At 34.2% G+C, this 13,988-nt stretch overlaps 2 protein-coding genes across 3 annotated transcripts in view; one reads left to right on the top strand and one right to left on the bottom strand.

Moving 5' to 3' along the window:
• Positions 1-6,336, top strand: part of LOC111622755 (protein odr-4 homolog) — a 38,037-nt gene extending 31,701 nt beyond the window's left edge. For both annotated transcript variants that reach the window (XM_023365181.1, XM_023365182.1), the window contains exon 11: positions 5,699-6,336. In XM_023365181.1, the coding sequence (XP_023220949.1) occupies positions 5,699-5,769 (71 nt within the window). In that variant the 3' untranslated portion in view covers positions 5,770-6,336. The remainder of the gene's footprint in view (positions 1-5,698) is intronic.
• A 480-nt stretch (positions 6,337-6,816) lies between these two features.
• Positions 6,817-10,644, bottom strand: LOC111622756. The gene is made up of 3 exons (XM_023365183.1): positions 10,106-10,644; positions 8,550-8,774; positions 6,817-7,788 (listed from the first exon to the last, which is right to left on the bottom strand). The coding sequence occupies exons 1-3, from the start codon at positions 10,508-10,510 to the stop codon at positions 7,660-7,662; spliced, it is 759 nt and encodes a 252-aa protein (XP_023220951.1). The 5' UTR covers positions 10,511-10,644; the 3' UTR covers positions 6,817-7,659.
• Between the last annotated feature and the right edge of the window lie 3,344 nt (positions 10,645-13,988).

Genomic DNA, 13,988 nt, shown 5'->3' with positions numbered 1-13,988 from the left:
AAGTAAGCTATACATAATAATAATACAGGGTGGGGTGCCAAAATCCAGACAAATTACACATTTTTTCCAAACATAATTTTTATTGCAAAAAGCAAAATGGTTTACAAATTTTTTTAACCATATTGTTTGTATGGCCGTAAAGAATACATTTACTCAATATATCCCCTCTCCTGCTTGAATGACTGCCTCCATCCTTGGTCTGAAGTGTGCACAGGTGCACTTTGTGCACCATAGTCCATACCAGTGAATGCCACATCAATAGTGGCTCACAGCAATGCGACATTTGGATGTCTGGACTTGTTCATGACCCTTTCAATTATGCTCCTTACATAGAAGTCCAAAGGATTCAAATATGAGCTGTTGGGAGGGCAGAATTCTTTCAACCAAAACATGTCGACATTGTCCATCAACCAATTTTGCACCAAATGACTCACTTTAATTGTGTAAGACTTGTAGCAGAGGTCCTCCTCGACGATTCTACACATAGTTCCCTTGCTCACACGAACAACCGACGACAATTTTCAGATCAACTGACCTGGATCCTCAAAAATCAGCTCCTGAGCCCATTGAATGATTTTGTGCATCCTGACAACGTGCTCTTTCGAATGAGTTTTCCTTGCTGGTGTTGTAAAACCTTTGTTGGATTTCTCTGGCTCATTGTACTTTGCAATGATATCATACACACTAAAAACAGAATAAATTTAAGGTGAAGATTGCTAAATGTTTGTGTGTTTACACTATGGTTTTTTTTTTTACTCTTTCAGCTCTGTGGGCACTAAGAGGACCTCTGATAGCAGGCCCATTATGGGTTCGGCCAGGCCCACAATGGGGCGACCAGGTGGTGAGGGACGGGGCCAAACATATCCGAACAGATCACCCCGAAAAATTCCTGGGGATTCTTTGACCCATCCGGATTCAATCCTGGGTTTCCCAGACCAGTAGGCTGCCACCTTGACCACTTGGCCATCTGGCCAAGTGGTCAAGAGAGTTCTGTAGAGTGTTCAAAGGACAAGATATCATACACAGTTGATCTCGGGTATCCGAAGAACCAAATGATTTCTGTCACTGAGCGCCCAGTGCAAACACTTTAGATAATTGCGGCTTTTCGGTTATACTCCGCGCTTGGTTTTAATATTGTGACTGTTTCGAGATTGATGGTTTAGTACATGTATCAAGCTATTTGAACACCAAACACAACATCTACTGGTGATATAGAACAGCAGAAATTTGAAATTTAATTTTGTCTGGATTTTGGCACCACACTGTGTATATTTAAGTATACGAGGTATGTTCAAAAAATACGCAGACTGACGTCATAAAACAAAATGTACTTTATGTAGAAGTTACATGTCTGTGTCCCCTTCAAAGTACTCTCCTTCCCAATGCACATACTTATCCCAACGGTGTTTCCACTTGTTGAAACAGTCCTGGTATGCTTCTTTTGTAATGTCTTTCAGCGCTTTCGTCGCATTTGCCTTAATCTTGGGAATTGTCTCAAATCTTCTTCCTTTCAAGGGTCTTTTGAGTTTGGGGAACAAGAAAAAGTCACAAGGAGCAAGGTCAGATGAGTAGGGGGTGGGGAAGAACAGTGATCGAGTGTTTGGCCAAGAACTCACGAGTTCTGAAGGCTGAATGGGCTGGAGCATTGTCATGATGAAGATACCAGTCGCCACTCCTCCACATTTCTGGCCTTTTGCGACGGATGGCGTCCCTCAGACGTTTCAGAACTTCGATGTAGTAAGTCTGGTTTATTGTGGAGTCTTGAGGGAGGTGCTCGTGGTGAACAACACCCTTAGCATCAAAGAAAACTGTCAGCATCCCCTTGACATTGAATTGAACTTGGCGAGCTTTTTTGGGTCTGGTTGATCATAGCAAATGTTTCAGTTGCAGATTTTCCAAGTTTAACACAAAATTTCATAGCTAGTCATTGCTCCATCAGGTCATTCATTCTGAAATCCGACAAACGAAAAAATCGCATTTCACTAAAAACCGCATAGCTAATCAACAAGTAAAGATGTTTGTAATTGGGAAACGGCTCAATCACCAGACAATCTGTACAAACCTAGCGACACCAAGCTGATTCCCCTGGAACCAACTGGATCCGCACAATTCAAACAGTCCACATATGTTTTGAACACACCTCGTATAAGAAAATTTATATTTGTACAATTATTGATAAATAATTTCTTTTTAATCTTACATTATTACTATATAATAATAAATAATGTATTTTATTTTGCCAGCTAATTCAATATTTTCAAATTCAGATTTTTAAATGATACTTCCTTTAAAACTTAAAGAAATATCTACTACATAGGAGTAACTAAAAGTGTGTTTAGGAAAAGAATGATAATGCATAAGAGAGGCAATGATAATTAAGACCTGAAATTTTAGTTTTAAAAAATTTAGAAAATAGTTAAGAGTTGTTGAAAAATCAAAAGTAGTTTTTTAAAAACTTTAAAATAACAAAGTTTTAAAATAGTTTTAAATCTTTTACAAAATAATGTTAATCCTGAAATGGTAAAATGGATTGTTAGATGTCTCACTCTACTTGATACAAGTTTAGTATTTTGTCATTTTATCTAGCAATACTTCGGTATCTCACTCCCTATATCCTGTTTTCAGTATTTGAAAGACATAGTTTAATACCTGATCATGATATCCAAATCAAATAATCCTCTTAATATGCTTCTGATGATAATTAATTATTAAAAGCATATTTGTGAAAAATTCAAAACTTTTTTTTAGTAAAAGTGGTGGAAAGTTGGAATCGATTCTGTTCCAGTGTCTGTTTTCATTTGTTTCAGTGGCACTGTCTGTATTATATGCAATTTTTCAATTTAGTGATGCTTGTCACAGTTCTAGTGCACTCTTAAGAGCTTATCTTTTATTATTTTATTTTTATATACTAATATTTTGATATAAAATGTACTGCATTGTTTCATGTTTTTTGTTGCTATCTAATGCATATTAAAGGAAATGCAATTCTTATAGAATTCTTAATATGTAATATTATATTTATCATTGTATTACTACTTACTAACATATCCTGCAATGACTTCATTAAGTGTTTTTAGTAGGGTAATTGGAATTGTAACGTTAATATCATGTTAAGAACATGAATTGATAGATCAATATTTTAGTGTCATTTGAAAAAATTGGTTAGTTATTTAGGCACAAGCTAGAATTTTTCCGATAAGAAATAATGGAAACATTTTCCAATATCTGAATTCCCAATATTCATTTTCAGGAATTTACATTCAGGTATTAAAGTATGACTGTATATGTATGTTTATCAAAGCCATATTTTTATATAGAAGTGATAAATACAGGTGTATATAAATCTTACAATGAAGCTCTTATAACAAATATACAAGGTAGCTTCAAAAAATTTCCAGAATTGGTTTATTACTCAAAAGTTTCTGTACAATTGACAAATCAAGCAATGTGTCTTCAAAATATTGTCCTTTGGCAACTACACACTTTTACCAATGCTGGTATAGCTACTGAAAACATTCTTGGAAGCCATCTTGCAACAGTGCCTGCAATGCAGATATTGCACTCTGTACAATCTCATCTGCATTCTTGAAGTGACATCCCTTGATGTCATCTTTCAACCTGAGGAAGAGATAGAAATAGCATGAAGTCTGCCATGAGCATTGGTGGCACCATGTGTTGGCAAACACTGTGCAAGTTCATTGATCATGCAGGATGGAATGACAACTTTCAACCGAAATTTCTGCTGTTTTGGCAATCTGCACAATTGACTGCTGGCTGTCTGACCTGATAGCCAGTCATCGCTTCAGGCTGTATCATAAGTATAAGTCGGTACAGGAGATCAGGGGTATGATACAGAGGGCCAGGCACACACGACATTTGATCTGAGGTGGATCCAAGGCCACATTGGAACCCCGGGCAATGAGTGTACCTACCAACTGGCCAAGGAAGCAGCCAGGGGTCGATTTGTTATGAGGATGTTGAACCCTCAACTTCTTACATAAAAAGTACTCTGCTTCAAAAGGTCTATGACATACTGGCAAGAGTGCTGGACTCAAAGTACAATAGGTAGGTCAACCTATATCTTTGTGGCTGAACTCCAGTGAGTTGTGAATGATATACAATGCAAATACTGACCAGACATGGGAGGTTTCCCCACTTCAAGTCCAAGTTTGGACAAGGAGATGGTAGCTGCTCCTGTGGGTGTCCTTGTGGTGACACGAGGCAGTATGTACTTGAAGGTCTTCTAACCAAGGACTTCTGCCGAGGGACTGACCAGGTTGACTGGTCTAAGCCTTACAAACAAGTACTTCAAATGCTTGCAGCAAGTAAAGGAAACCTATTGAAACTAAAGGAATTGATGGGAATAGTAATAGGTCTCTTCAACCTATAAGCTCAGTAGACGCAGCGGGATCCCCTTTTCTAGGATAGGGATCCCGCTAATTGTTTATAAAAGCTGGCTTTTCATTGATATAGTACTCTAACTTGTAAGTGCAGTACAGGCTGCACACAAAACAGTACGACATTGTAAGAGGGTTGAACTTGATGGCGAGGAAGGCAAGGAAGGTTAGTCCCCATTGGTTGTATCACCAGAGACAGAGCATTTAACTTCAGTGATTACTGGATGGCAGACCAGACCTGTGATTAAAGTACAGTCTCTTTGTACTCTGTAGTACTATTTAGTGGAGCAGAGGCATTTTTACTTTGAGTTGTGAGTATGAGGTTCTCTGACCGCACAATCTCATGTACAACTGACACTTTCCCCTCAGACATTAATGTTGACAGATGACCACTTCACAAATAATCAGTAATACTTTCTTGTCCCTCACAAAAGCGTTTTTGCCAGTCATAAACTTGAGAATGCATTGTGGCAAATTCAACATAGGCATCCAGAAGCGTCTTCAAGGTCTCTGAGAGTTTTTCCTCAATAATACAGAAAATTTGATATTTGCATGCACATTATTCTTCCACAGATATTTTTGCCAGGCTCTGTCTCACGTCGTTCCACTAACAAGACCTTCAGTGAATGGTAACTGTTGTCATCTTTGCAGTGAGTATGGATTTGTTTGAACCTATTTCTCTATTCCTGATATGTTTAGCTAAGACATGCATTACATGTTCCCTTTTTCATTGCCTTTAATTAATTAACTAACCTAGCATAATTCTGGGAACTTTTTGAAGCTACCTTTTAAGATCATCATTGTATTTTTAGAATTAAATAAAAGCATTTTACTTTTATTACCATTTTATATAAATATAAGTATTGAATTTATAAATAACACTAAACTCATTTTGTTAGTAATAACTATAAAAAATTTTCTACTGTATGTTTTAAAATGAAAAAGTTGATAGCCAGGCCTATCACTTTGTGGGAGGCTATCCAGGATTGAATCCGGGCAAACCACCCTAGAAAATTGTCTTGCATATATGTTCCATTCATCACCATCCATTATTGGTCTGGCCTCAATGTGGGTCATACCTCTTAGTGCTCATTGTGCACTAGAAGGACATGAGTGGAAACAAAAATGGAAAAAAAATGAATGTTTGATAGAAAGAGCTTTCCATCAATTTTCTATTACACTTTTTCATTTCAAAACATATAGCAGAACTTTTCACATTTTTTTCATTAATAATTTTATAGAAACTTCACATATATATTAATATATAAAAATTAATAGTAAAATTTTTATTATTATTTTAGATCCTATAGTTGGTGCTGCAGTGGCTGTTTTAGCTTTTGGAGTTACATATTTTCTTTCACAAGAAATCTGAAATTTGAATTGAATTGTTGTCATCTGATTTATTAGTTGTGCTCTTTATGATAGTAATCTGATTTTCATTAGCAATATTTTCTATTTAAATTATTTTCAATGTGAAGTAATATTTCAAATGATTAAATACCAGACGTTGTTTGCAATTTTTGAGAGATCATTCCTAATGATATAAATGTAATTTCAGCTCAAACTCACCAGCATTACATTAATTTTGATACCTGTTTTAATTCTTTGAGTTGCAATGTATCCATCACTTCTTGTCAGTTATATGAAATTTAAAATTACAAAAGAGCTTTGTTGTGCCTTTGATTTGATGACTTACAAAAACAATCTATTTTTTTATATGGCTATGAAAAATTGAAATTAAAAGTGATTGCAAAATTATTAAATATATTTTTCTTATTTTAATTTTGGTTATATATTCTTAATAATTTTAATTTTCTATTTTAAATAATGGATTTAGGGCAATTTCTTAAAATTAAGAAGAAAAAGCATTTTGTAAATGTACAGTGTGTCAATATGTATATGTATACACTTCAGTAATAAATTTATATGAACTTTTTAATGCATTTTATCAAAAGTCAACGTATACAATACATCACAGCATTCATTATTTAACCAGGCATTGGCAGATAGGAAACTGGACACTTTCCTGGGATAGAGTAGAAATATCCACAAATTATAATCATAAAGTGATTGAGATATGAGACACTCCCATATAATTGTTCTCATAATTAAGGGAATGTCGTAGGACTCAGATAGTTCAAAGTCATCTATTGAGAGAGAGGATCTTACACAGTTCTACAGTTTGGTCACTCATCACGCCAAAGAAAGTCCTTAGATCCATGAAACTCCTGCTTCAAAGTGTCCATCAGACAAAGGGGAAAAGTTTTGGATCCACAAGTCAAGTCAGTACACACTTCAATGAGCAAAGAACTATCAGATGAAAAAAGTGCAAAGCAACACTAGTTTTTTCCAAGTTGCGACAAAGCAGATGCAACAAGGCATATAGAAATTGATTATTTCTCACAGGAACGTGAAGCTGATCACCTGAGGAGTAAGACCCAAAGAAAGGAACATTGAGAAGTAACTTTGTAAAAAAGCACTTTGAAAGTGAAACTTGAGAAGAGGCTTGATTGACACGAATATCAAAAAGGAACCTCAGGTCCTTGGGACAGGAGTTTTTATCTGCTCGGCCTTTCGATAGCCCAACCTGATTAGTCTCGTTTCCACGTTTTCTGATTGGTCTCATACAGTACCTATTTCAGGGGTAATTCGAGATCAGCTGAAACATTTTAATTCAATGCCGAATTCCAACCCCAACTGGAGATGGTTGATCTTAGGACTTACACTGTTTATCAGTTTCTGTTATAGTGTAACTTTAAACGAAAATATTGTGTCTTGTTTCGGTTTTTTTCTAATTGAACAATTTTTTTTTGGGAGAGCAAATTTTTGATGAGGGTTTGAACCCTGTCTGGAGCCTCACAATGATTACTTTAACGTAATTTTAAAATAATTTTATATGCTAAACAATCATTTGTGCATATTAATAGTAGTTAATACTTAAATTGCTGTTGTGTGTCACTATAACTATATACATGCTTCTGTAAGAAATAGTTTACAGAAATCAGCATTCTTTCATTAGAATCGTCTCTGGGACTAAATTCATAATAATTAACGGATGTTCACATTTTTATTAGGACACTTATTGCTTTTACAAAGATACAGGTAAAGTGGAGGGATACATTTTGTAGCATAAGTGATGAAGGATTTGGTTTACTACTTCGTTTCATGCACGAAGTTACAGCGAATGGACCATAGTTACGATAGTCTTTATTTCTATATTCAGTTCTGAAATGAGATTATCTGAATGCAAGTGTGACCTATCTTAAACATTCGTTTCGTTTTGTAAAGACATCCTGTACTCATTCGTAATGTGTCTGGTGCATTTCTTTCGATCCAAAACTCCAGTTAACTGAAGTAAAGTAGAAAATTCTGAATAAAGTCCACTTGCCATCTGTAAAGAATATCCACTTAAGCTTTTAATTATACAAGAAATATAAAAATATTAGTTATTCTTATTTAAAATTTCAAAATATTAAGTTAACTTTTAGAATAATACAATTAAAGATGGCCATATTTTCATTTTAAAATGAATATATATATATAGGCATTTCATTGTTAAAAACGAGAGCTATGTAAATCAAAAAGAGCAAATTTGTTATTTGGAATCTACATTTCATTTGAATTTTAATCTGGAAGTTGAAAATAATGAATGCCCTCTAACTGCAGTAGCGAATTCAGAAATTGGAAGTTTAGAGGGGATGCAGAAAGGAAATAATGTATCTTATAAAATTATTTACTACCGGTTTTACTCGGGAAAAACCGTAGGAAGGGATGCAGATACTCCCTAAATTCGAGATTGGGAGGGGGGATGGAGGTCAGTCATCCCCACCATATACGTAACTACAATGCATTTACATGCGATTCAATTCTACATTTGGTCGTTTATCGGGTTTCGTACTAGAGAAGATGTGAGGAACCTCCTAAAATATCATTAAAATGCATTATTATCGGACATGCATGTTTTCAAAATTTCAGCTGTCTATCTTAGTTAGAAAAGAATTAATCTAAGTTGCAAGATTAAGACAAAGCAAATTTTAAAAACTTATCAGAAAAGAGAAAGATTGGAAAAATTCTCTCCGGGCACCAATTTAAGATTCAACGGGAAAAAAACACTTGACTGAGGAAACACAAATTACGATAACTGGATCTTACTCGAATTAAAAAATTCCTTTTGATAAAGAAATATCCGCCCATTGATAATCCTATTGGGTTTCTTCCAAATCTCTTCAGGAAACAAACCATCTGTGCAAACAGTAAAACACAAATAAGATAAGAGAAAATAATGAAATATTCGATAAAAATACATACTTTATATTTGAATCTCAATGGGAACGAAACAGAAGAAAACACTGCTACTGATACAAAATTGTCGTAGATCTGAAAAAATAAAAAACATTTATGTTTAATTTAATTAATTTTTTTGAAGAAAATGAACTGAAATGGAAAAATACATAGACATATATATATATATATATATTATTTATATATAATATAGGCCTATATCTACTGATGTTCAGAAAAGTCAGATGATGATAATATGAAATAAAAATCGCCTGATATTATCCATTGTGATTTATAAAATTAACCTGTTTATAGAAGTTAACTGAAAGGTTGAGGTCAACAGTGGTCTAACCCTCTTAGTTGAAAATGAGTTAGTTAACAGTGCCATACTTTCATATGTTAAACAACTTTGCGGATGATATTGTGCTGTGTGAACCTTCCCAGACCAAGTCTGAGAAGAAACTGGAAGAGAGAAAGAAAGTTTTGGAAGAAAGGGGCATGAGGATTAGCAGAACTAAAACAGCTTATGTGACTCTGATGGCAGGGACGAATGCAATACGTATTAAAATCCAAAATGTGTCGCATCCTGTGGTTCCGAGTTTTAAGTATCTAGGGGCTTTTGTCGAGATGGGGGAGGAGGATTGAACTCGGAAGTTCAACATAGAATTCAATGTGGACGATTGAACTGGAGGAAGTTGAGCGGTGTGTTATGTGACAAGAAACTTAGCTGCAAACTAAAAAATGAATTGTTCAAATCGGTTGTTAGATCTGCAATGTTTTTTGGGACTGAGACATGGGCAATCACAGGAGCCCAAGAAAGAAAGATGGAAGTGGCGGAGATGAGAATGTTGGATGTGTGGAATGTCAAGGAAGGATAGAATAAAGAACTAGTTTATTAGAGGTTAAGGTGGGTCCCTTGAGCAGGAAGATGCAAGAATGCAGGTTGAGGTGGTTTGGCCACGTAGAGCGAAATAGTGAGATTGGAATGAGGGTCAGAAAAGTGGTAGTGAAAGGGAGGAAGAAGAGAGGAAGACCAAGGCTGCGTTGGAAAGATAAGGTGGAGGAAGACTTGAATCAGAGGGGACTTAAGAGTGATGATGTCGTTGATAGGAAGAAATGGAGAAAACATTAGAGAAGGAAATGCAGACCCAATATAAACATGGGAAAAGAGAAGACGAAGAAGACTGTCTCTACATACAATAAAGATTAGTAGGTTCATTTAAATATTGATGGAAAAAATATAACACCGAAATATGAAAAACTAGCGTAAACATTTATAATACAGGGTTTTTAAAATAGTGTTGTGCCCAGTTTTTCAAGTACTGTATTCATTTAATCTATTTTTAAAATCATTTAATACATTATATAGATAATGCTGACAAAATATCGCTAAAATTACTGTAGATACGTTTTGAAATTTTACTTACCATTGATGTCATAGCAGATAGAGCCCAGGAAACGAACAGACACCCTATAAGCATTACTAACGCAACAATGGCGGTAACTTGACGCAACGATTCATCCATGTCGACAAAAATAGCTCCATACAATAAAATGCAGCAGAGGTATACTGAATGACTGTAGACTAAAGGAAAAAGTATTTTCCATTGTTTGTTTATCTGTTGAAAAAATTCTCTTATCTCTAAATGCTTCTCCATCATTCCTTGGAAAAATACGGCCGTGGCATCATCTTCGATATCTTGTAACTCTTTAGATAAATGAACCGATCTCATTGCCATAACGAATAGACCTTCGGAGCAGCAAACAAGAATGGTAATCATTTGCCCAGTTATATAAATATAATATATTTGTGCTGCAACAGAACAAAACATAGCTTCTAAATTGTTGCAATTCTCCTTCTTAAGATAAGAAAAAATCGTTAAACTCGTTATAATACAAATTAATTCTTGCAAGCAAAAGAGGAGGGCAAGAAATCCAATTAGCTTACATTCAAATTTGTTAATTATTTCTTCTTCGCCATCATAAGAGCTTCTCCTGTAGCATACACATATCTTTTTTCTCTTGATGATGCTAAACTGTAGGGCGATATATACAGAAATTATAAAGTGAGCAAAATTGACGTGAAAAGCATATTTTCCGAAAATAAGAAATAATTTTTTGCATGGAAAATATCTAACACTCGTCGTCATCAATAAAACGGCTACCCATAGAATTAATTCGATAATGTTAACATAGATTCTGAAAGCTGCATCCGAAGATTGATGATTCTTTTGACTGCATTTGCATTTTGTCATCAGATGTAAACCGAATAATCTACCAGCAACCGCGACTGAGTGAAATTGCCAAGTCAAGCAACTGTATTCACCAAATTGTTTTGTATAATTATGCATATTTGCTTGTTAAAATGGAAATTTGATTACAATACATAGGATCCATTTTATAAATTAAAAATTGAAATTATAGTTGTCGGGCACTGTGTGCCAGAAGCTACTTTCTACGCTAAATTTAACGTGCCTTCGTTAATAATTTCATCCGTTTTGGGGCGGAAATACATTGCTTAATTTCCACTTTCAATTTCGTAATGAATTTGATAGCATTATTTATTACGGAATTTAAAGAGGAAATTATGCAAGATATTTACTACCTGCGCAAACGACATGCACATAATCAATATTAATAAAGATCATTGGAAAGGAATTCTAAGACGAAAGTCTTTCAATTAGCTTCTGTTTACATTTATGTTATAAATTTTAGTGCGTCTAGATACATTAGATGTGCATCTCATATATTTTATAGCTGTAATGTGAACACGCAATTAAATTAGTAAATACTGTATATGATGGGCAAATTCATTAAAAAAATCAATAAAATATGGAAGAATTATTGGAATGAAGTGCGACTTTCGTGGTGACTACTGCCAGTGCGGGTTTTTATTGACTGGAAAAAAATTCAGAAAACAGTTGCTTAACGTCCCCGGCGCCATCTGTTATGCTATTTTATTTTAAAAATTTATTATATTTTTAATTATAAAATGGCAAAAAGCTTAATTTTGAGAGTAGGGATAGTTTTATAAAATATTATAAATGCTAATAACGTCATTATGTCCAATCTAGGGTTTCTCAAACAAGATCTAGGGATCCCGGTTGTTTTTTAACCCGGGAAATCCCGCAAATTTCTTAAAAGTTTACTTTTTTTTTATTTTGTATTAAGGTCGAGGAAATCTTGCAAATATAATTAACTCATAAACTGTCAGAATACATTTGTATTTATTAATTTTAAACCTTTTTTTAAATTTTTGCTCGTTATGACATGTCACAAATGGTCAATAATCAATACGTAGCTTATTTATGCCAGGACTGAAAATTGTTTACATGTCAGAACCTGGAATAATTGTGTTTACGCTGTCATAGTTTTTAACCATGCCCAGTAGCTTCAATAATTGTGTAACATAGGTTGTGCAAATTGGGCAAAGATACAAACGAGTACGAAGTCTGCGAGTATGAAGGAGTTTTTCTTCATAAACCTGATTTAAGACAAACGAACTGCCGAATTATTGGGCTATAAGCTTGATATTACTATTGAACCAGCCGAGGTAGACAAATCGAGAATACTAGAGAACAAAAGAAGTACTACAATCTCGAAAACGAACTAGAAATCTTCCAGGCTACAGGTGAAAAACACATAATGTCTTCTCTTAAATGCATTAAACACGATTCCACTCGCATCAATTGAATCGGAAAGGGAATTCTCGGTAGCGAGACTTTTCATTACTAAAATAAGAATTAGATCGGAGTATCGACCATCTTTGCTTTTTAAAATCTTATAAAAATTTACGATAATGTTTTGTACTATGTTTTATTTAAAAAACGAAAATTACCTTCTAAGTTAGAAGTTTGATCTAAGTTCATTTTTTTTTAATTTTCAACTCAATTCAAAGCATTTTTTTGTTGTTGTTGTTGTAGTTGTATGCAGTTTCCAGCAAACTTTAATAAATTTTTTCTATTTGTAAAAATTTCTACGTAATTCAAAGGTAATTTTTAATATATCTTACACAGCATTATTAATATGATTTTGCAGGTTGGAGAACGTATTAAATTACTTTAAAAAATGAAAAATAATTATATTTGATTTCAAGATATTTTGTATATCTTAAAAATAATTAATTCTATCCCGGGATCCCCGGAAACAGTTTATTTTTTTCCCGAAATCTCGAGACAAGCAAAAGACCGGAAAATGAGAAAACCTAGTCCAACCTTACTCGAGACATGACACGTGACTCCTCCTATCTCCCCAGTCTCTCGACCTTTAACCATCAAAATTTAATAATAACAATCTCCTAGTACACAAGTCCTTGCAAAATTTCAGAAAGTTTCCATAAAAAGCGTAGGAGTTATTAAGCTTCAAAGAGAGTGAACAGAATCGTGCGCCCCTACACACACACTAACATCCATAAATACAGAAAAAAAATCCCAAATTTTTTTTTTATTTCTCGACGTTTCAAAGTCCAAAAATATAAAAGTTTTATCAATAAAATGCAATATTACAGAACTGTTTTCATCTAGACTGATTAATTTTCTCTATTTTTCTAAGGCTTTTAAATCTTAATCTCTAAGTGACGAAGATGATGACTTACTGAACAATTTTGCAGGACCCAACCTCTTTTCTAAAGTTTCTGTGGTGTGGATCTTTTTCATGCTAAAGCAAGGGAATCGTACAGTATCTTGGCTTAACGTCTCATTGGAATAATGACATGTCTGCAGAATTTATAACCAGGGCAGGCCGGAGGGCAGTGCGAACGATGTGACTGCACAAAGCTCCGCGATCCTGCAAGACCCAACTCTTGAGAAATTTAAAAATTGATCATTTCATTTTTTCGCCAATCTATTTAACGGATGGTATGTTTACTATTAAAATATTATTTTATTATTCAAAACTATTTTTTTTTATTATTAAAAGGCCCTCACGACAACTTTGCACCAGGCTCCGCTTTTTCTCGGGCTCATCATCCTGCTTATAACCATAGAAAATTCCAAACGACCTGAGCAGAATTCTGTTTCGAATAGGATAGTGCCTATTTTTATACGGTTTTTCCACGCAAAACAAATTAAATAAATAAATAATTATTACTTTTAAATTAAGTCTTCCTCATCCTTGAACTATCAAATGACTATAGCTAACAAAAAAAATAAAAGTTGTTTTACTAAATTCAAAATTATATTTACATTTTTAAAGGTGCAACTTTGGTAATTATTTTGGACAGGAGTTTGCTTTGTAAAGTTTTGCTTCAGAGTCCATGCTTCTTCCTTATGTATACATCATTTAAAGTTTGTGTGTAGTTTGAAATGTAGG

The sequence above is a fragment of the Centruroides sculpturatus genome, unplaced genomic scaffold, assembly GCF_000671375.1.
Source record: "Centruroides sculpturatus isolate CEXI.00-Female unplaced genomic scaffold, Cexi_2.0 scaffold309, whole genome shotgun sequence".
NCBI lineage: Eukaryota > Metazoa > Arthropoda > Arachnida > Scorpiones > Buthidae > Centruroides > Centruroides sculpturatus.
The sequence above is the reverse complement of the archived record's forward strand: the minus strand, read 5'-3'. Positions and strand labels throughout refer to the sequence as shown.